Source organism: Schistocerca piceifrons, chromosome 9 (assembly GCF_021461385.2).
Source record: "Schistocerca piceifrons isolate TAMUIC-IGC-003096 chromosome 9, iqSchPice1.1, whole genome shotgun sequence".
NCBI classification, from domain to species: domain Eukaryota; kingdom Metazoa; phylum Arthropoda; class Insecta; order Orthoptera; family Acrididae; genus Schistocerca; species Schistocerca piceifrons.
In genome coordinates this window covers 56103304-56127222 of record NC_060146.1, presented here as the reverse complement: position 1 = coordinate 56127222, position 23919 = coordinate 56103304, and the positions used below count along the sequence as shown (strand labels likewise).

General features: G+C 39.8%; 2 protein-coding genes across 3 annotated transcripts in view; one reads left to right on the top strand and one right to left on the bottom strand.

Annotated features, from left to right (window-relative positions):
• Positions 1-23919, bottom strand: part of LOC124716906 (probable 4-coumarate--CoA ligase 1) — a 488949-nt gene that overhangs the window by 38948 nt on the left and 426082 nt on the right. The gene's annotated exons all lie outside the window — the stretch shown is intronic.
• LOC124716907 (serine/threonine-protein phosphatase 4 regulatory subunit 2) lies at positions 8116-13475 on the top strand. Its single transcript, XM_047243469.1, has 3 exons — positions 8116-9308; positions 10131-10779; positions 12007-13475. Exons 1-2 carry the CDS (start codon positions 8214-8216, stop codon positions 10752-10754), a joined length of 1719 nt encoding a protein of 572 aa, XP_047099425.1. The 5' UTR covers positions 8116-8213; the 3' UTR covers positions 10755-10779; positions 12007-13475.

Genomic DNA, 23919 nt, shown 5'->3' with positions numbered 1-23919 from the left:
CTTAAATTGTAATACCAAGACATGTCCAATAACCCTGTAAAAGAAATCTGTGGGTGAATAAAACTGCCTGACAGCTTTCTTTGATCCTAACCCAGTGCTGTTTTCATTTGTTACCATTTTCTTTTGCAACACTATACTCAATGTCAGTCCTTTTTCCTCTTCTTTCCTGTGTTTCTCTTGTCACCTACAAACCGCACTGCATGCTCTACTTATGAGCCATACTGTATCAACCGTCTCAGCCACACACAACAGACAGCTAAAAGACCACGTTGATTGTTGCTGCAGCATCTTATTTCTCACATTACTCCTGCTGATATAATTAATAATATATTTTCCAGTTAATCACACTCCCTGCATCAATCTCCTGTATTTGTACATGCTATTTTCTTCACCTTTCTGGTGCCACATGATCTTATATCTCGAACTATGAACCCCCCCCCCCCCCCCCAAGCTCTTTCGCCTTTCTATCCCAGTTCGCACCGATTAATTCCACCTCATCCAGTCACATCTGCCATCCCCCTTCTTCACGCTTATCCACCCTAAGACCTCCTACCCACAGTATTCTTTACTTTGATCCTCGTGGCATCTCGCCAATTTAGTGGATTTTCGCCTTTCGCTACCATCGACTTCCTCAGATTCCATCTTGTTTCCCCCATTTGCATCCTTTTTGTGAATTTTCGTATGTATTTGGGTGTATTTCTGCAAAATTTATCAGACATAATTCTACATTAGTTAGGTGATTTTTCATATTTTTTCGCCCACCATGGATCCTTGCTCCTTCCATCTGCATCAATACAGAAAAGTTTCCTTATCCCTAGCCAGGAACAAGTACCACATACAGTTCCTGCATTGTTGCTTGGCTCATGGAATCCTCCCAAATGGCCTTACCATTGAATTACCTATCTCTGGCTGCCACCCCTCCTTCGATAATGACCTCCACCTGTTCAGATTTTGCCAGTCCTTAGCCCTCACCAACATAGCCCTGCAAAACCATATCAACCAAGCCCAAAGCTTACAGTACCCTCTCCCCATCTCCAAAATTCTTCTGCTATGCAATCCCAAATTCCTGGAACCCATAACAAATACTGAAACTCTTGCCCTCCAGGAACTTGAGCAACATTCACAACGCCACCGCAAAAAGCTCCCCATCCTGCTCACTTCCTACTCCTTCCTTGGAGTACCACTGTCCATCATCTCTACAACCACCTCCAAATCTCCCCCACATCTCCTCATAGCTGACAAACCCTGCCTCACAGACCTAGTACACTTACCCCACCCTCCAAAACTCCTTCCCAACATCACACAGAATCCAGGACCTACACAGACCTGTAACACAGTCATGAACCTTTCCTCCAGAAGCCTTAGCCCCACAGAAATATCAGTCCTTTCCAAAGGCCTAACCTTTTGCCCCACTCCCAAATTCAATCATGCAGCACTTGTTAAACACCTTCTCTCCTTCTCCCGGTCCCTACAGTGAAAACACTTTTTCACCAACAACCCTACCAATCGGACTCAACCAGAGACCAATATTGAATCCTGCCTAACCCAATTCACTCCTCCATCCAACTGTGATCCACACCCACTGACCCCAAATCACCCCCTGTTAACTTTCCAGAATTTCTTAACTTCAAACCTTGCCTCACCATCATTCTCCAAATTTCACAACATCCAAACTAACCTTACATCTACAGAAAGAACTGCACTCCACCATCTAAAAACTGATCCCAACCTTATAATCCTACCTATGGACAAAGGCTTCACCGCTGTTGTTTTAATCTGCAAGGATTACTTGGCAGAAGGACTTCGCCAGCTTTCAGATACTTCCACCTACAAACCTTGCCACAGTGAATCCATTCCAGAGATCCAGCAGGATCTCCAGTTGCTACTCAAATCCTTAGGTCCATCACAGAGCCTCTCCCTGGAGTCCATCTCTCTACTCACCCATACCACTTCTCACACACCTACATTTTACATGCTTCTTTAAGTCCACCCACTGCGGCCGGTTACTATGCCCCCACTGGAAGAATTTTTGCCCTCATAGACCAACACCTTCAACCTATTACCTGCAAACTACCCTCCTATATAAAAGATACCAACCATTTCTCCCCCAACTCTCCACAGTTCCTGTCCCTTTACCACACGGTGCCCTTCTGGTCACTATTGATGCCACCTTCCTTTACACTTAACATTCATAATAATCATGGCCTTATTGCTATTGAACAGTACCTTTCCCAATACTCAATGGATTCCAAACCAAAAGCCTCCTTCCTAGTCACCTTGACCAACTATATCCTCAGGCACAATTACTTCTCCTTTGAAGGCATTACCTGCAAACAAATCTGGGGTATGGCTGGGCACTCACATGGCACCATCCTATGCCAAACTGCTCATGGGCCTCTAGAGGAATCCTTCCTAAAAACCCAAAATCCCAAACCCCTTAGCTGGTTCAGATTCATTGCGACATCTTTGCGATCGGGATTGAGTGTGAGGACACCATATCCACATTCCTCCAGAACCTCAATAACTTCTCCCCCATTTGCTTCACCTGGTCACCACCTTCCTACATGTTCTCCTCTACCTCAAAAATGGCTAGCTCAGGACCTCCACCTATATCAAGCCTACTAACCACCAGTAACACCTCCACTTCGACAGCTGCCACCCGTTCCATCCAAGAAGTCCCTTCCATACAGCCTAGCCACCCATAGTCATCGCATCTGCAGTGATGAGTGGTCCCCCTCTAAATATACTAAAGGCCTCACTGACTGTAATTATCCTTCCAACCTTGTACAAAAACAAACCTCCCGTGCCCTATCTTTCCAGTCTCCCACCACCTCCCAAAGTCCCACCATCCAACCACAGAGTATTCCCCTCGAAACTCAGTACCACCCAGGAACGGAGCAACTGAATTACATTCTCTGCCAGGGTTTCAACTATCTTTCGCCGTGTTCTGAAATGAGAAATGTCCTGCCCACTATCAGTCTCACACCTCCCCCCCCCCCTCCCCAAAGTGGTATTCTGCCTACACAATATATTCATCCATCCTACACAATCCCTGTTTCCAATCCCTTACCTCATGGCTTATACCCCTGTAATAGACCTAGATGCAAGACCTGTTCCATACATCTTCCCACCACCACCTTCTCCAGTCTGGTCACAAACATCACCTATCCCATCAACGGCAGGGCTACCTGTGAAACCAGTCATGTGATCCACAAGCTAAGCTGCAACCACTGAGCTGTATTCTATGTGGGCATGATGACCAACAAGTTGTCTGTCCGCATCAATGGTCACTAACAAATTGTGGCCAAGAAACAAGTCGACCAGCCTGTTGCTGAACATGCTGCCAAACATGACATCCTTCATTTCAAGGACTGCTTCACAGCTTGTGCCATATGGATACTTCCCACCAACACCAGCTTTTCTGAATTGCACAGGTGGGAACTTTCCCTGAAATACATCCTATGTTCCCATAACCCTCCTGGCCTCAACCTTTATTAGTCAGTGTCCTCACCCATCCAGCCACTTCCCTGTTTCCATTCCAGCACTACACAGCTGTCATTCCACCATCACACTCAGTCTTTTTACTTCTCTCCTTTCCTGCTACTTCCCCCTGCCCCCCCCCCCCCCCACCCTCCCCTGCCCTTCATCTAACCTGCAGCACTTCACTGTCTGCCACCCCCTTCATACTATCCCTCTCCCTCCCCATCTCAGCTTCCTCCTTACCGCCATCCAGTTGCCACTCCCATCACGCATTGGTGCTGCTGCTCACAGTGTGCTTTCAGTTGCCAGAGACAGCAGCCACATGTGAGAGTTGCGTTTGCGTAAGGCCTTAATGGCCAAAAGCTTTATTTGTGACAGTCTTCTTGTTGTGCCTATCTGTGACTCAGCATCTCCACTATATGGTGAGTAGCAACTTTCCTTTTCATAATATTGTTAAAACTACTACAAATAATTCTACAGAAAAGTAAGAGGTAGACCTGTGGGAATTTACCAAACATATGTGGATGATGATTTGTGAAAATAAATAGGATAAAGACTGGTCACTGAAGGGGTCCATAAGAAAATGAAAGGCCATCAGTACAAGATGTGTGAAATCATGCAATAACAATACAGGTAAATACCTTATGCTGGTAGAGGAGTAAGGGAGTGGAACAAATTACCAAGAGATATGCTTAGTCCATTCCCAAAAAGTGTCACTCAATTTAAAAACCTGATCCAACAGTGGCAAAACACCAAAGATTATGGACAACAGTCACAGGGTAAGTTTAGTAGCATACATAATTCATTATTGTACACCAGGAATACAATGTAGGCCTACTTATGCAATGTAAAAGTATCGTGTTAACCATAACCACCTGGCTAAAACAACATCTGTATGCAAATAAAAATCAGTTTATAATGAAATAAGCACATAGCTTATCTAAATGCAAAATTAACAAAGATGCCACCTACTCTGCACATGGATATGCTGTTGTGGAGAGAAAACAATAAGAAGTTTTTATTATACCTACTTTCATTCTTATCTTAAATATGGGGGTGATGTTTGTGCAACTATCAAAACTTCCAGATTACAAAAAAGGGATATCAGAATAAAAAATGTATGCAAGTCTAGTGTTTCATATAAACTACTCTTTACAATCTTATGTATTCCTCCTTTTACCTAGAAATCTGTATTGTCCCCATACAGGATATATAGCATACTTTCACTCAATACTGTCATATCTACACCACAGTCTGCAAGTCACCTATTGGTGTGTGATTGAAGGTACTCCTTTTCTGCATCTACGTAGCTACTATGCAAGCCACCGTACGGTGTGTGGTGGAAAGTACCTGTACCAAAATTTGTCATTCCGCCCCCAGTTCTACTCGCAAACTGAACAAGGGAAAAACAATCTACATGCCTCCGTATCAGCCTTAATTTCTATTATCTTATCTTCGCAGTCCTTACAAGCATTGTATGTTGGCGACAGTAGAATTGTTCGGCAGCCAGCTCTAAATTTTCTCAATAGCATTCCTTGAAAAGAACACTGCCTTCCCACCAAGGATCTCCCTGTTTGAGTTCCTGAAGCATCTTCATGACACTTACATGTTGTTTGAACCTACCGGTAACAAAACTAGCAGCCAGCTTCTGAATTGCTTCAGTGTCTACCTTCAATCTGACCTGGTACAGATCCTAAACACTCGAGCAGTACTCAAGTATAGGTCACACCAGCATCCTATATGCGGTCTCCTTTACACGTGAACTGCACTTTCCTAAAATTCTGCCAATAACACTGAAATTGACCATTTGCCTTCTCTGTCGCAGTTGTCACATACTTGTTCCATTTCCTCTCTCTTTGCAAAGTTACACCCACATATTTAAATGACTGTGTCAAGCAGGACACTACTAATAATGTATCCAAACTTACAAGTTTGTTTTCCTACTCATCCACATTAACTTACATTTTTCCACATTGAGAGCTAGTGGCCATTCATCACACCAACTAGATATTTTGTCTAGGTCTTGTTGTATCTTTCCACAGTCACTCACCTTCCGACACCTTACTGCACACCACGGCATCATCAGCAAACTGAAGATTGCTGCCGACCCTGTCCACCAAATCATTTATGTATATATAGAACAATAGCAGTCCTATCGCACTTCCTCGGTACACTCCTGACGATACCCTTGTCTCTGATGAACAATCACCATGGGAGACAACATACTAGGTTCTGACAATTAAGAAGTCTTCGAGCCACTCGCATATCTGTGAACTTACTCCATATGCTTATACCTTCATTAAGAGCCTACATTAGGGCACCGTGTCAAATGCTTTCCAGAAATATAGAATTACCCTGTTGCCCTTCATCCATAGTTCGCAGTATATCATACGAGAAACAGGCAAGCCGAGTTTCACACAAGCAATGCTTTCAAAAACCATGCTGATTCATGGACTAATTGGTGCCCCCTACCCTGTTCCAGCCACAAATATTGCACGCAGAGAATGATTGTCGGTAAGCCTCTGTATTAGCTCTAATTTCTTGAATTTTTCCGTGATAGTCATTTCGCAAACGATATGTCGGAGGTGCAAAGCCTGGCCACTTCTAAGTAGGCCTATGGCGTTTACTCTTTATAAACTGTCAGTAACTGGGTGAGGGTGCTAGAACTCAATGGAAGCATACTGAGGATCTCAACTGACATTAAAGACACTGTGCTTAGACTTCATGTTATTATTTTAATCACATTCACAAGTTAAGTCTACATTTGAGTTGTAGTTTATTGCAAGCGCATTTCCAGGATAAGTTAGGCACACAGTAGTCTCCATTTTTTTTTATTCATTATATGACCTTATTGTAAGCTGCCTTCTCTGACTTCTGTTAATGTAATCAAGCCCTTCTCTAAATTATTAGCCACAGAATAGTAAACAAGAGGAGGACAAATTTACTAACTAGAGTGAAGGTCTATGGCCTCTCTCCTCATTTAGATTGAGGGCATTCTTAATTTTGAGTAATAGCAAACTGAATGCAAGTATTAATGAAAAAAGTTTAAGTAACAATGTGCTTCCCAGACTGTGGTATTTTTTAGTATTTGCATGTTTTCAACAACAAAATAAGACCTTGCACTGAAGTTCAAACAAAGTCTGATGTATCTTCTACAGTGGCCTGCTCCAAGCCCTGATTTGAACCCAATTTAACACCCTTGAGATGAGCTTAACTATCACTTGCATTCCAAATCAGTCTGTGAAAAACTGCAGCAATACAATATACTTTACCTCCTCTCCTCTTTCCAGGAAATTGTCTGATGTAAGTTTTATGAATTTCTATTCTGCAACTGATTGGACATATTCCTATTGTACTTTTGACAACTATTTTGGAAAAAGGAAAACTTTTAATGCTTATTTTTGGATGCTCTTGTAAAATGTCTACAAGTATTCACAAATTGTTTGCGATTACTGTCCCACTAGCAAAGTTGGCAAAATGGGGTTAATGTTGCTGAAACTTTCAAATGTAACATACCTTTACACCGTATATTACAGTAATTTTTCCCGTGTATTCCTTCATTCATTAGGATGTTTGTTGCTTTTTGGTTAGAAGTATTTTAAAATAAACATGGTAAAACATTTACATGTTATTTAAATGAATAAAAAAGATGTAAAACAATTTATTGCATGTTAAAAATGTTTTTATGTTGTGAACGAAGTGTTTTTACTGTATAATGCTAAAAGTAGTGGACACTATAATATTAGAGGGTAAACTTGGAATAGGAGGCTTACGCGGGTTGATGAGAAATAAGGGTGGCAATAGATTTCATACGTGTAGCTGCGAGAGTGGGGTGTAGGGGCCTAGGCCTATGTGGCAGGAGGCATGTTAATATGGATTAATGTCATCAAGGCAGTATATTGAGGGTGACACCATTGAGTATATAGGGCTGTTACATCAATAACAAAAGTCTTGGCAATATGACCAAATTAAATACGATGTATGTCTTTTTCCTTAAAATCCCATCCTAATCTATCGGAAGCAACTGTAATGAGTGGAAGTAAATTTTCTTCGGACTCGGTGAATGATCAGCCCTAAAGCAACTCCTAGTTTCTGTTCGATTTACAGTGCCAGTATTTTTAATCAAAAACTAAAGAACTGGCAACCGAATATATAGTCCACAGCAAAATACTATACACGTTAACTGAACGTCTTGGTATATCAGTCACTTCGTACACACTAACGCTAAAACCGAATATACAAAATATTTTCATTTTCGGACAAATCTAGTCTGTTAACATTAAATAATCACATCATTTGCAACTCTACGAATTACGTGCTTCCCAAAAGGTATATGTTTCAATTATTTTTCAGATGCATAATTTATCCAAAGTTTATGTCTGAACAAGCAAGTTTCCATGCTTGTTGTACACGCAACACTCGCAGCCATCTTGATGACATAAAATATCTGAGAAACTGGCACGCTTTCATTTCAATGGTTTCAAGTGCTAATCATTTCCTATACGTTGGTAGTTCAAAACTATTCTTCTATTCTTTGGCAGTGGGCTTATTTCCAATGATAAAAAGCACCACGAAAACAACAGTGTTTTGTAGTTTTCTTTTGTTCTTTCCTGTTTCGTCAGTCATATGTTGGTGTAACTGAAGTCTCATATTTGGACTGTGTGCGTCGATAAGTGGTGAGTGCTTGTTGACATCAAGTTAAAGTTGTGAAGTTGAAACGGCATCTTCGGGTGATGGAGAATCAGGAGGAGGTGCTTCAGTCACTTGAAGACTTCGCGAAAATGAAGCCCAAGGAGATACCAAAAGAATTAGAAGAGTATCTTGAATACGTCGCAAAAACTGGTGACCCAGTGTATCAGTGGTCTGCTGTGAAATGTTTATTCCGAGAAAAACTCTTAAAAGTTATTACAGATTTCTACGAGTCGTGTCCTACGTGCCCAAATAACGAATTTACACCGTGCCCAAACGTAGAACCATTTAATTACGAGAATATGAAGGCGAGTTTACTGGAACGCCTAGATTCTTTCTCTAGTGCACCGTTTACTATTCAGAGATTATGCGAGTTGTTAACGACACCTACTAAAGAATACACCAGAGTGGACAAGTTTATGCGGGCAGTGGAGAAAAATATACTAGTTGTTAGTACAAAAGAACCGGGAAATAGACGATCAGATGTTCAGTCTGATTTCCTAATGAATGGGGTGATGGATGGAAGAGCACTTGATATTGGTGAAGCTATTGAAACTGTGAGCAGTGATGGCGTTAATTTGTTGCAAACTGAAGAAAATGAAGTGAATGTAAGCAATGGCATTAGAATAGATGAGTTAGACATGGAAAACCGATCTGACATCGAAAACACAAGTGATGCTGTGTGGGATAAAGACCAGAGAGAAAGCTCTGATGCAGAAAAACAGAGTGCAAAAACCAGTGAGAAAAATGGCAAATTAGGCACAGAAAATGAAAGTGGAAGGGAGTCACCAAAGATTTCTGGACAAATTGATGTAAAGGACGAAACGGGAGAATCCCAACAGACCTTAAGTCACCTAAAGGACAAGGCAGAAAGTGATCACACTTGTGCTGCTCAAGAAATAGGTAATACAGTGACTGCACATGAAGTAGCACATGGACAGAAAACAGACAGCACGTCTGTTTTAAGTACAGCAAATGTTACAGAAGCAGAACAGTCTCCAAAGGAAACGGAAAGTAATTCTAGCCAGCTTGTAGATTCAGTGCATGTGGAGGAAGTATCACACAGTGAAGAAAGGGAACAAGAGCTGATAGTGTCATCAACAGGGATTGTGCTGGAGGCAGATGAGAATGTATCACAAGTAAGTTTAGATGTTAAAATTTATTGAAATGTTAAATAAGAGAAGTAATATGATTTGTTTATTGTATTTCCTTGTGCAGTGCTAATATGTAGCCTATTTGAGTGAAAAGTGAATACCTTTCGTTCCACAAAAGTAATAAACCATTTTGCAGACTTATAATTGTAAGGAAAATGCAGAAATATAGACTGTAAAATATATAGCGTATTTTTTAGAATTTTATTGTAAAATGTTGTCACATTTTCTGTAGACTTGATGTTATAAGAAACTGGCTATATAAAGGGTGACACATGTATGTTATGTATTAAGATGACGGTTTTGTTACCAGCTTGTTCATGTCTAGTACATTAATAGCAATAAAGTATAGCCTACATTTTATTGTGCTTACGTGCATTACTGTGGAATTGTTTATAAAGGCATCCCAAAAATGAGACTTTAGATTGCTTGTTTTCCATTATCACTTCCACACTTACAAGATCATCAACCAGAAGGCAATTATTTTATAATAATACAAAATTTGTCTGTATTGCCATATTGGAGAGAAGAAATCCTGTTTTCACTTTCTGGAATGAAGGGAAAACTGTTTGCTTTAATTTGTGCTTACTTTTGTTTTTGGAACAGACATTAGTGATTGAATTTTACCATTTCATTTATTGCAACTTAAAATATGAAAGTTGTTGTGCTTGATAAATGATGTGGAATTTTCTGCCTGTTGTGTATGAGAAAACATGAAATATCAGGAGCTTGTTTATCTTCGTTGATGTTGTAGTGTGACAGCATTCAGTTCGAACATTTCTGCAAGCCTCTTTCTTTGCCCACATGCAGGTTTCTGCTGTACCCGAAGATGAAGACGATGTACTGTCAAATGAGTCGTACAGTCCAACACAGCCGGTAGAGACCCTAGTTCCATCACCGCCAGCTGTTGTAATTTCAGAGATTGGAGTAGATGAAGGAGAGGAAGTGGGAGACGAGGGCTCTGCAACTGTGGTGGTTAGTCCAGCTGTGCCACAAGGGGACTCGACCACTCCAGGAGCTGCCGTGGAGGAAGTCGTCATCGCAACTTCAGTTACTGGCTCATCTCCCGACCAAGTGTTTAGGGAGACTGCCGTGGTAGAAGAATTAGGTGCTGCCCCATTGAGTACGCAGCAAGAGGTAGTACCACCAGCAGAGACACCAGTGGTTGAAGAATTGGAGAATGCAATGGTGTCGGAGGTAGAGGAAACTGTAGAAAATGTGAAAGTCCTGGCAGTAGAAGAGATGCAGCCTCTTCCACTTCAGTCTTCACCCTTGCAGCAACAGCAGCAGCCACAACAACAGCCACCGGGCTGCGATGAAAGTATGGAAGTGGATGAACAGCTGCAGCTGCAGGAAGAAATGTCCATGGATGGAGATGAACCAATGGACCAGACAGAAGAGATGACCGGTGTTGTTACCGAAGTTGACAGTTAGTGTGGAACGTTATTCTAAGCAGAAGGTGAGTACTAGAAATGATTAGACTGTAATGAACTGAGAATTGTTATGTACCTGCACATATCTTGGATGAAAAATTTGTACTTTAATATACTTAAAAAGTCGTTTGTCAATTTCATTGCAATAAGAAAGTCAGTAATATGAAGTAAACATAACTGAAGAAAAGAAACTGTTCGATTAATTTTATATCACGCCACTTACTGAGTCACTGTTAGAGCTCATTGTATTGATGGCAATCTGTGATGAAGAGAGACATCATATTCAAAATTAAAGAGCACTTCATTCCTCACAAATAAAAAGAAAAATGATCTTAATATCTTATTAGTTGCCATACAGGTTTCAGAGGCTGTAACATTTGATCTTAACGACCACCTAAGATTAGGCCAAGGCACAAATAACTAAGCAGCTGGGAAATGCAAAGGGAAGTAAAGAATACAGAAAACATTTTAATGATGTGTAACTTGGTGGTAGTATCATGTCCTGCATCTGCACTCCTAGGTTAAGATGAATTGTGATGTATGCTACAGTACTTGTGAAATAGTTTTGGAAAAAACCATGTAAATCTCTGAATCAGAGAGTATAGAAGTAGCAAACATTTCCCTTGGAGAATGGGAGTGAAGGTATGCAGACTTAATGGTTGCCATAAATTTTGTATTAAATCATTTAGTGTGTCACCTTTGGTGTACGACAAAATACCTTTCACTCTTTACTTGATCCACTATGTACTTTGATGTATGGGTTATAAAATCTTGAACATGATAGGGGGCTGCAACTGTAATGTACTCTTCATGTAGGAAAAGGTAGAAAACAGCCAAGTTGGTTGCAATAGTACAAGATTTACTGAAAACGTAGATCAAGTGGTTTTCAATAAACTTTTTACTATTACAGCTGATTTGGCTGTTTTGTTTCCCCACAAGAACTGTATGGGTTAGCATTTTAACTTTAACATTACAGTTGTGGAATCCCTCAAAAATATCAATGACATGTTCTGTGGCTCCTGAAAGACAAAAACATGTGCACATGTAAAAAATGTGGAGCATGAAGTAATTCACCCAAGGATGGTGCCATTGCTGATATATGTATGACGGGGGGTCAACATTACTTTAAGTAGCATGAAATATCTTTAAACAGCTTTAATAAGTGGAGGAAAAAGCAGCAGCAAGAATAAAGTATGTTTTCTGTTTTGTGGATCCTGTTGCTTGTGTAGTTACATGTGACTTCTCTGTTTCAGTTCTTTGGCTTGCATGCAACAAACTGTATACTTTCTACGGGCTGTGTAACATCAGACAACCAAGGTATGAGAGATATGTGGAAAATATCAGGGAACTGGGAAGACGTCAGTAAATTATTGTGAACATTAGCCCGTCGATTGTTTTTGTAGGTTGTTAACGTAGGCATTGACTGTACATGAGCATTTTTTAAAGTTTCTTAAGTACATATGCAGCTGGCAAATGGAGAAAATGTTTAATGGTAATAAATTTCTGTTTTTAATCTGTTTTTTCCGTTCACAGAATCTTCATTATGAAAGAGGAAAATATATCCTATGTTTTGTTTTCAATGTCCTGTTTGTTAGTTGAAATGGACAGAGTATTTGTTTGTGATTTTTGTAAATAATAATAAACTTACTCAGTAAAAGCTACGTTATTAAAGTAATTTTTTTTGAAAGAACATCTATTGCCACGAGACAATTTTGCGCAAGGACAGCTTAGGAAATTAGACTTTGAGCATTTGCATTTACATATTGTATATTTTGTATGGAATGTCAGTGGGATAGTCATTCCCTTCCAGTTGGAAATATTGTGTTATTGACTTGATACATTGTGGTCTTTCATTTAAATTTCTTGTTTGTGGCCTTGCAAGTTCTTGCACAATGATGTATTTCTCCACAAAGCGCTGCAGATGTACAGAGTAGTAAATATATTTCAGCTTAGTGTACACTTTTTGTCATTAGCTGAAAGTGAAAGCAATAGTACCTGAACTTCCTAATTTATACCAATGATATAAACATTTTGTACTCGCACCAAGTGAAGGACAAATTTCAGAGCAACTCATTTTGAAACTGCTGTGCATTACTGAACCATTGTTAAAGCAGTAATATAAATTTCACACGTATCATGTAAACCATTGTGTATTTGTTTGGATATTGTAACGTTAATAAGTAGGCTATGACCAATGGCAGACATACTGGCATAGGATATGTATTTGGTCATGTCATAACAACTGAAATGTTATCCAGTAACCTCTTCACTGCAATGTGTTCATAAGTTACAAGGAAGAATGTATATTTATTACACGAATATTTGAGCTCATTAATTGTCGAACAAAAATGTGTATTTTAACCTTGTCAAGTTTTTACTTCGCATTTTAAAAGACTGAAGGCTGGAACTAAGTACCCTAGGACAGGGATTGTCAGTAGCCTGGCTAAAAAGTGTGTCATGACTGTAAATGTGTGATGTCACTGAAAAAATTTGAAACTGTACATAACAGATAAATTCTAAAAAAGTGACAATGTGACAGAAGTAGCATGCTTGTTACCCCTTGTTTTCTTGTAATACAGACAGCCTCACAGATCAAGCAGACACATGTATCCATATATTCACTTCAGATTAAAATAAAGTATGTGTCAAGGCAGAAAACTATTTTGTATTATAGAATTATGGAAATAGCAATAAAAACACCTGTTAAATAATTTCAATCCAATTTCTTGTGTCTTATTTCAGATTTGCGTGGGCACGCACGCGCGCGCACACACAACAGCCAAGTACAATCAGCCTGTTTATGAAGTGCTTAGGTATTTCATAGTGTTTTCTTGTGTGTGTGTGTGTGTGTGTGATGCCTCTTGACAGTTTAGAGTTCATAAATGACTGAGTTTTATCTTGAAGGCCAGGTAATTAAATAATATTATTAAAACACATGACAGCAGACAGTTGAATTGCCCTCATACTGAAGGAGTTGTATAGAAACTGAAGTTTGAAATGAGACCTTAGGATTTGCAGCTGCACAATAAGGGGAAACAATTATGACCTACTGGTAAATTCCACCCCCCCCCCCCCTCCCTTCCCCCCCCCCCCCCCCCAAATCCTTTTAAAAATTGAACTCCCGTATCTGGAACTGCTAGAAGTGAAAAAAATTTTAGACGAGATTTGAAATTATGTTTAAGGTTTATTTGGTACTCTATCCTGTGCAAGTCTCTCAATTTCCAAATAATTACTGCAATTCACATTTATTTGAACCTGCTTACTGTACTCATCTCCTGGCATCCCTTTGCAATGCCTTCAGGTAACATTTCCCAGCACTTAAATTAATATTCAATGTTAACAAATTTCTGTTATTGAGAAACACTTTCCTTGCCATTCTACAATTTATATCTTCTCTCCTTTGGCTATCATATTTATATGATTATTTTACTGCCTAAATAGCAGAACTCATCTACTACTTTAAGTGTCTCATTTCCTAATCTGATTCCCTCAGCATCACCCCAATTCAATATGACTATGTTCCATTGTGCTTATTTTGCTTTTCGTAATCCTCATCTTCCATTCAGTACAGTCCATTCCGTTCAATTGCACTTCCGTGTCCTTTGCTGTCTCAGACAGAATTACAATGTCACCGGCAAACTGCAAAGTTTTATTTCTTTTTCATTAACTTTATATTCTCTTACCAGAGTTCTCCTCGATTTCCTTTACTGCTAGCTGAATGTGTAGATTGAATAGCTGCTGCGATATGCTACATTCCTTTCTCATTTCCTTTTCAACCGTGACTTCCATTTATTGCCCTTTGACTTGTGTAATTGCAGTCCAATTTCTGCCAAGTTATAAATAGCCTTTTGCTCCTAGTTTTTTACCCCTGCTGCCTTCAGCAATTTATGGAATGTATTCCAGTCAACATTATCAAAAGCTGTCTATAAATACCTTTACTTGTAAGATAAATCATAGGGTCAGCATTGCCTCACTGGGTTTCTAAATTTCTTCAGAACCCAAATTATTTTCCCCGAGGTCAGCTTCTACCGATTTTTCAATTTTTCTGTAAATAATTCGTGTCAGTATTTTGCAACGACGACTCGTTAAACTTATAGTTTGATAATATTCACACCTGTCAGCCCCTGCTTTCTTTGGAATTGGTATTTTTATGTTCTTCTTGAAGGCCGGCCTGCATGTTCCTCCTGTCTCATTTCTTTAGCGCACACTCCCTAGTATTCCAGCAGTTCTGAGGGACTGTTGTCTATTACATCTCAACTCTTGACATTCATGCAGCTGTCTCTCATTTCTCCAAAGGCCTCTTTTATTTTTCTGTAGACAGTATCAATCTTTCCCCTAGTTATACATACTTCTGTAGATTCACATTTGTCCTCTACCCACTCCTGCTTGGCCAATTTGCATTTCGCGCTAATCGCAATTATATTTCCTTTTGCCTGCTTAATTTGCCGCATTTTTATATCTTCTTTTATCAGTTAATTTCTATGTAGGGATATTCAAGGATTTCTACTAAACATTATCTTTTTACCTATTTACGACATTGCAATGCCCGAGCAGGCACTGTGGCGACCACAGCCATTTCGAAACACATCAAATGAATTCGCAGTTGCAAGTAAGAACTACCGTCAGCTTTAGAATGGAATGATGACAATGAAAATCTGTGCCAGACTGGGGTCTCGAACCTGGACTTTCCTGCTTATTGCGAGCGGTCACCTTACCGTTTGGCTGTCCCTGCACGACTCGTGGCTAGACCCGTGGTTGACGACATGTGGAAGTTTGGGTCTGGCTGCGAGTCATGCACGGATATCCAAATGGTAAGGCAACCGCTCACGATAAGTGAGAAATTGGGATTCGAGCCCTGGTCCGGCACAAATTTCCATTGTCGTCATTCCGTTCTACAGCTGATGGTAGTCCTTATTCAGAACTGCGAATTCATTTGATGTGTTTTACCTATTTGATCATCTGTTTATCTCACTGTTTCATCTCTCAAAGTTACCTATTTGTCTTCTACTGTACCCCTGTCTCCTGTTTCAGTCAGTCGTTGCCTAATGACCCCTTTGGCACTTTATGCAATCTCTGATTCATTGAACTTAACCTTCTCAGTTTGCTACCATTTTGCAAATTTTTGAGTTGTACAGTTCACAACTGAGAAATGAGTATTGTCTGGATAATGTGCAGTGTGTTTTGAGAAAAGCTACTTTTTCATGCATCTTAATGGTTATGACATCGTAGCTCCCAAACTATGTGTTGTAAAACTACATAATTTTGAAGGTGTAGCCGGTGGTATATGTGGATACCATCTGCAAAATGTGTTGGGAATAGTTACTGTTAAATAAGTGGTAAATTAAAATGTCAAGTCTGATGCAGCAGTTGTACTGTATGAACAGTGAAAATGTTGTGAATGGTAAATGTTATATATATATACCAAACAAAAGCACTGGCAGGTCGATAGACACACAAACAAACACAAACATACACACAAAATACTAGCTTTCGCAACCTATGGTTGCCTCGTCAGGAAAGAGGGAAGGAGAAGGAAAGACAAAAGGATATGGGTTTTAAGGGAGAGGGTAAGGAGTCATTCCAATCCCGGGAGCGGAAAGACTTACCTTAGGGGGAAAAAAGGACAGGTATACACTCGCACACACACACACATATCCATCCACACATACACAGACACAAGCAGACATTTTTTTTTGAGGGGTGGGGTGGGTGCAAGAAAAAAGCTTATAAAGGTTTGAAATTATTTTTAATGTTTGTTTGAAGTCCCCAAGTGCTCTTATTCTCAAAATACTAGATAAAATAAGTTTGGGTGATTTGTGCACTGCGAGTGCACTACACCAAGACAAACACAATTTCTAATTTTAATATTTAATGTGTTAAAACTTTAGTGTAAGATTATACCTCCTAATGAATACATAATGACTGGGTTTTGAATTTTTAAATTCATTCAACAATAATATGAAATATTGAAAATCAAATTTTTGTTGCTTGTAGAAGTTGTCAGGTAAGCAACCTTCAACTGAGTGTTTTACCCATTCAGTAACATAGATGGTTGGTGACGTGCTTTTAAGGATTTACAATGCATTGTGCAGAAAGTAAGTAAATATGGAAAAATAGTAACTGACAGCAGCAAATAATATTTTATTACAAAGAAAATCACTGCACTTGCCAGTTCCCACCTGCAGAGTCCTGAGTAACTGTTGTCTGGGGCAACTCCCTTCGTATCTGCTCAACTAGTGCAACTTGCTTCCTCTTGAAGCTGCTTACTGTAATTGAGCCTTAGTCTCCCATTACAATTTTTTACCCCCACACTTCCCCCTGTTACCAAATTCCTTGATGCCTTGGTTATGTCCTATTACTCTATCCTTTCGTCTAGTAAAGTTATAGTGAGCAATCTAAGAGAAGACGGGCATTACATTTAAGTAGGCATATACCATGAGCTGAGGAGTAAAACTTTGTAAAAATGTTAATGGCATATGGCATTGTTGATGGGGAAATCCCACGGAGTGGGATCAGCTGCCCATCGAAAAAAGTGTTGTTCTTGTGTGGACATTGGCCCCATTTCCTTGCGGATAAGTGAGAATCGTGCCTTATATGTATTTATATAGTCTAGGTGATTGTAATGGGCATATGTATAGTCATGTTTGTGTTGTTTGATGATGATGATGATGATGATGATGATGGAAGGGGATGGGTGAAACCTGGGGCCAGCACATACTTTACTGCACTAAATTAACACCGAGGGGGCTGCTGAGCTTAGCATCCCCCAACAGATGAAGCAGCATCGACACTGTCACATCCCCTCACTTCACGAGACATTCGAGAGAGACTTGGAATTTAATGCGGGACACTGGTGCATACCCCCCCCTCCCCTTTCTGACCGAATACTGGCAGTGAAAATATCGTCCACCAGGTTTAAAACCCTTTTACCTCTAAGTCAAGTGTGGCCACATGAGTGTGTGTCAACAGTCTCAAGTACGGAGGCAAATTCATTAAGTTGGTTTTCTTAGAAGTCTGAACACTTTGCTAATAGGAGGTCTTAGAAAGTGACTGGTGGTAGGGGCATCAGATGATGAAGATTTTTTATGATTTGAGATATCAATAGAACATATATTAGCGCCATTACTTAAAATGTTATGAGATGAGAATTAAAACTCAAAAACTGTAATTCGCAAAAAAACTTCTTGGACTTGATTTTACTCTCCATCATTCTCATTTGTACAAATTACGCTTCACTAATGGTTCACAGATATGTGTAGGATGTTTGTTATGCTTATGGTCAATTATTGTTATACAAAAATAAAAACCATTCATGTAGCATTTGCCTGAAGTTTATTAGTATGAATGAAGTAAAATTCACAAGGATTAATAGAATTAAACAAAAAATTGTGGCTCACTGACCATTTACATAAAAATCTACTATAAGCATGTACTAAATTTCTTCATACCATAAAGTTTAAAGCTTTCAGCACATTCATCTCGCATTGTCAGCTGAACTAGAGGGCAGATAAGATAAAAGCTTGACGTCATAGTACAAAAGAGCTCCCTCAAATATGGTGTATTGCACATAGTAAGCTACAATCTTAACAAGCAGTTTTACATTGACATAGGTACACCCAGTAATTTAATCATAAAATATTAATCCCACTTGGATTAAGAAGAAGAGAGTAAAGGATGTCGTCACTCAGGCCTTATGTTTCCCATCTTTGATATTGTCACACATTTTCATTGATTCATTGTCCTCTGAAGATTACATCAAGAAAGAGAACCTTTGGGGATGTGGAATGACTCAAAAGTATTCTCTTAATAAAGACAAACAAATTAAACGTGTTTGTACTAGCTGACTTTCTTCCATTTGATCTGTAACAAGGAGATCCTCAAGAGTGTAGTGTGTGTCATGAAAAAAAAAAATTTTTTTTATATATATAATGGAAGGAAACATTCCACGTGGGAAAAATTATATATAAAAACAAAGATGAGGTGACTTACCGAACAAAAGCGCTGGCAGGTCGATAGACACACAAACATACACACAAAATTCAAGCTTTCGCAACAAACTGTTGCCTCATCAGGAAAGAGGGAAGGAGAGGGGAAGACGAAAGGAAGTGGGTTTTAAGGGAGAGGGTAAGGAGTCATTCCAATCCCGGGAGCGGAAAGACTTACCTTAGGGGGAAAAAAGGACAGGTATACACTCGCACACACGCACATATCCATCCACACATACAGACACAAGCAGACATATTTAAAGACAAAGAGTTTGGGCAGAGATGTCAGTCGAGGCAGAAGTGTAGAGGCAAAGAAGTTGTTGAAAGACAGGTGAGGTATGAGTGGCGGCAACTTGAAATTAGCGGAGATTGAGGCCTGGCGGATGACGAGAAGAGAGGATATACTGAAGGGCAAGTTCCCATCTCCGGAGTTCGGATAGGTTGGTGTTGGTGGGAAGTATCCAGATAACCCGGACGGTGTAACACTGTGCCAAGATGTGCTGGCTGTGCACCAAGGCATGTTTAGCCACAGGGTGATCCTCATTACCAACAAACACTGTCTGCCTGTGTCCATTCATGCGAATGGACAGTTTGTTGCTGGTCATTCCCACATAGAATGCATCACAGTGTAGGCAGGTCAGTTGGTAAATCACGTGAGTGCTTTCACACGTGGCTCTGCCTCTGATCGTGTACACCTTCCGGGTTACAGGACTGGAGCAGGTGGTGATGGGAGGGTGCATGGGACAGGTTTTGCATCGGGGGCGGTTACAAGGATAGGAGCCAGAGGGTAGGGAAGGTGGTTTGGGGATTTCATTGGGATGAACTAACAGGTTACGAAGGTTAGGTGGACGGCGGAAAGACACTCTTGGCGGAGTGGGGAGGATTTCATGAAGGATGGATCTCATTTCAGGGCAGGATTTGAGGAAGTCGTATCCCTGCTGGAGAGCCACATTCAGAGTCTGGTCCAGTCCCGGAAAGTATCCTGTCACAAGTGGGGCACTTTTGTGGTTCTTCTGTGGGGGATTCTGGGTTTGAGGGGACGAGGAAGTGGCTCTGGTGTATGTTTGTGTTTGTTTGTGTGTGTGTGTGTATATATATATATATATATATATATGCTAATCGTCATTCCACAGTACTAAATGAAATGGTTTATGGAGTTGGAATAAGCCAAAACTGTATTAATTATATTTTTATTTAAGAGATAATAACAAACTTGTCATAATACATGTAAACGTATAATACATTGAAGTACATGTGAAATCTTACGTTACTGTAGCCAAGCATCATCAAACAGAAAAATCAGTTTGCCACACAGAGTTACATTGATCACAATACTTGCACCTCATGTACACATGACTGCTATCTCTGGCTACTCTGGGCAGAATTCTGGCTTGCTTGTGTAAATGTGTGTGTGTTTCCTTTTTGGCTTGCTTGCGTAAATGTGTGTGCATTTCCTTTCTGTAGAAGACTTTGGCTGAAATCTCAATGTGCAGAAGTCTTTTCGTTGTGCCTGGCTCCGACTTAATATGTCATATTTACACTGAGACAGTTGTTAATGCTCAATTTAGGACTAAAAAGAGAGGTACTTCTGTAAAAATGTGATGTACAAGATAAAATATGTGACACATTAAATAATGAACTACATGACAAATTGTGACAACTGTTCTGTGAAAAAAAAAAAGTTGAACAGTATACAGTAAACTTCAGTGACATATTACAAGGGTTTGCGTGAACAAATTAGTTTTGTCCTTAACAGGCCCAATGTTACAAACGGGTAAAATATTACAAATGAGACAAAACAGTTGAGTAAATTTTTGTGACTAGGCAAGTGAGACTACGGTGACTGAAAAAAAGGAAAAATAGGGGATGTGAGTAGCAGGGGTAATTTACAAAGTGGTCCAGGTGGGACCTGCACTTCAGAAGTGATGAATAAGGGGACAATACTAAGCTTGAGAAAGTAGACATACTTATGTTTATAAATTTCTATTATTTCAATGTGGTTCACCTTCCTCCCTTTGTGGATTTATGCAAGAGTTCATGTTGCTCCTTGTAACAGTGTCATTCTTTAAGCAGGTGGTCTGCAGAAGTAGTGTGTCCTTTTTTAAGTGTCCAGCTTCTATGGTGTTCCATCAAGTAAGTAGAGATTTACCAGTTTGTAAAATAATAAATACTGTAGAATATTACATCAGTGTCATGTGTTCCTCATTCATAATTATACGATATTCTTAGTAATACACTGCATTAACAATGTGCTATCAGAATACTGCTTAATACCATCGGTGTTTACTCCAGATGAATGTAAGGCTGATATACTGACAAAAGCTGCTGCTTCTTCAGGTGTACGAGGGTTGCCCAGAAAGCAATACATCACAGCCGAAAACAATGCTATGAATGCAAAACATTACGTATGTATTATCTGAGGTCTCCTGAGGGAGCGCGCCAAGTTTCCGTCACTTCCAACAGATAGCATAGCTTCAGAATAGTTTCAAAATGGCATCTCTAGATGATGTATGTTACAAGCAATGTGCTGTCATTGAATTTCTCAATGCAGAGAAAGAAACTGTGGAAAATATTCTCAAACGCTTGTGCAAAGTCTATGGAGCATCTGCTGTTGATAATATTACAGTTAGTCGCTGGGCATGGAGGGTGGGGGTCATCAGAAGGCGATTCAGTGGAGCTCCACGGTTTGCAGCAGTCAGGGAGACCATCCGTGGCTGTCACACCTGACAGCCCTGACCTATCTCCCTCGGACTTCCACTTGTTTGGGCCATTAAAGGATGCCATTCGTGGAAGACATTTTGAGGACAATGAGGAGGTGATTCACACAGTGAAGCACTGGTTCCGCGACCAGGACAAGGATTGGCACCGATAGGGCATACACGCCCTTGTTTTGTGCTGGAGGAAGACCATAGAATGGGATGGAGATTACTTGGAAAAATAGGGTGTGTAGATACAACACCATTCTTTCGTGTGTGTAATTCTTACTATGTTCAATAAAGACTTGATGAAGAAAAAAAATGTGGTGCATTACTTTCTGGGCAACCCTCATATTAGATAACTGCTGTTTATCTTCTACTGCTAACTCGATATTTGTTTGAATAGATTGGTATATTTTTAATCAACTATCTATTTGCTTCCTTGAGAACAACAACCTCTTTATAACACAGTATGTCATGTTGTACAGAGTTATAATGAACACATCTACTTGGCATATAGCAGTCCATGAATCAAAATAAGGAGGAACCATAGTTTTTAGAGGAGCTGATAATGAAGAATTCTTTTTTTTTTTTAGTTTTCTTTGGGTTGTTAAAGATTGCCAGTTGTTTGTTTTGTGTTAGATTAGAGCTCGTTTTTAAAAATTGACATATGCCAATTGGAAGTAGCAAACTTTGTTTATATAAAACTTTATTACATCACAATTGCTTACATATGTATAAAATATTCACATTACTGGTTTTGTCAAACAGCTGCCATGTTCAGATGTGCTTAATGAATTAAAAAGCTTTGTACACGTATATAAACAGATATAGTTCGTAGTTAGGCACTCTAACATCACGAAGTCATTTAACGTTTCAATGAATGTACATCATATCATCACACGATAAAAGATTGCATTTAGAATAGTGCAATGGGGGTAATGGGAGAGAGAGTGTTCAGAAAATGGGGAGGAAGGGGTGGGGGTAAGAGGAGGAGGGGGCAAAAAACACATGTGAAATGGGGCATAACAATGTTCTTTGCATCTTCGTATGCATTCTGTTGTTGAATACCTTTGCACAACAATAGATAACTCAGTGGTGGACCATAGATCAAGAGTCAGTGTCTACACAAAAATTATGTTCCTGTCTTGTATTTTGATACAGCAAATCATATTTCAGCAGAAAGGGTTTTAAATTATAAGCAACAAAGACTATTAACAAATAAATGTGTTGGGTAGTGACTGTAAGAATGCCAAGTTTGATTGACTGATCCATTTATTCCGTCATTTATTGTGCTGCACAGACGCTGTCAAGAGGGGATGTTCAATGAGTCGAGGTACACATTAACAAAAGACAGTGAAATAATGGAAACTTCGTTTGTATTCTGTATTAACAATGAACAGTCACAAGTCACAGTACAGCTTAATCCTGTTCACTGTTATGCCATTCTAAACTTAGTTCCCTTAAAGAGACCTCTACATTATGTGTTGTTCTATACTTTTCACAAAATTCTTACAGCTCAGTCAGTTCAGAGACATGGTGGAACTTTGCATTTTTTGCATTAACAAATTATTGACATTGACATGTGAAACTTTGCTGTTTGGGTATTTTAATGCAGTAAAATGTGCTCAAAATAGAATTGTATGGGACTAAAATAATTGTTCAAATTGAACGAGTTTCCGGTTTCCACAAAACTCAGTAGGCTACATAAAATTTGTCATGTACCATACACAAAAGTATAAATTTGTAATTAAGCACATATTTACATACCTCGACTCTTGCATAGTAGATATTCATTTACTATATGTCATACAACAGAATACTTGAATATTACACTTATTGATAAATAATACAACATTTCTGTATTTTTTACTCTAACTTGCACCCAGTATGTCTGCTGGGGGGGGGGGGGGGGGGGGGGGGGGGCTAATCCGAGATGTGGAGAGGGTCTTGCCTGTGCTGTTGAGCGTGCAGGGTGCAGTCGCCTGCGCGTTGTGACTCGCATCACCTCCGACGACGTCTGTCGCGTAGGTTCTGAGGCCGTCAAAAAGTCCCCTGTTCGTGCCAGCAGGTAGTGGAACTGGCCTCGCACATGGGTTGCGAGCAGAGCTTGCAATTTGCTGCCCGTTCCCAGAGTTGACTGGTGCTTTTTTCGGTTTGGAGCTGAGTAGAGGGTCGCAACCTAAGGCTTTGTTGACACTGTGATGGTCTTGGCTGCAGATTTCTAGACCTGCATTATTGTGTCAGGATTTGTGGGACTCCCATTGAGAGGTCAGGGGTGCACTACTTATGTAACAGAGTACTTAGGCTAGGCAGTAGTTTGAGGTGTTCTGATGAACACTCACCAGCTGGTATGCAGCGAGGGAAGTCAAATGGCATTCAGAATAAACACCATTCAACTGTCACAATTTTGTGAGTAAACTGCTGAAGTATTCGTAGTAAAATTCACAAATTTAGTGTCCTCCGGGGATGCTCTTGCACTCAC

Bases quoted from the DNA above. Each gene is read 5' to 3' on its own strand.
- LOC124716907 (XM_047243469.1), top strand. From the start codon at position 8,214: ATGGAGAATCAGGAGGAGGTGCTTCAGTCACTTGAAGACTTCGCGAAA. The intron at 9,309-10,130 runs GTAAGTTTAGAT...GCCCACATGCAG, and splicing joins CAGATGAGAATGTATCACAA to GTTTCTGCTGTACCCGAAGA.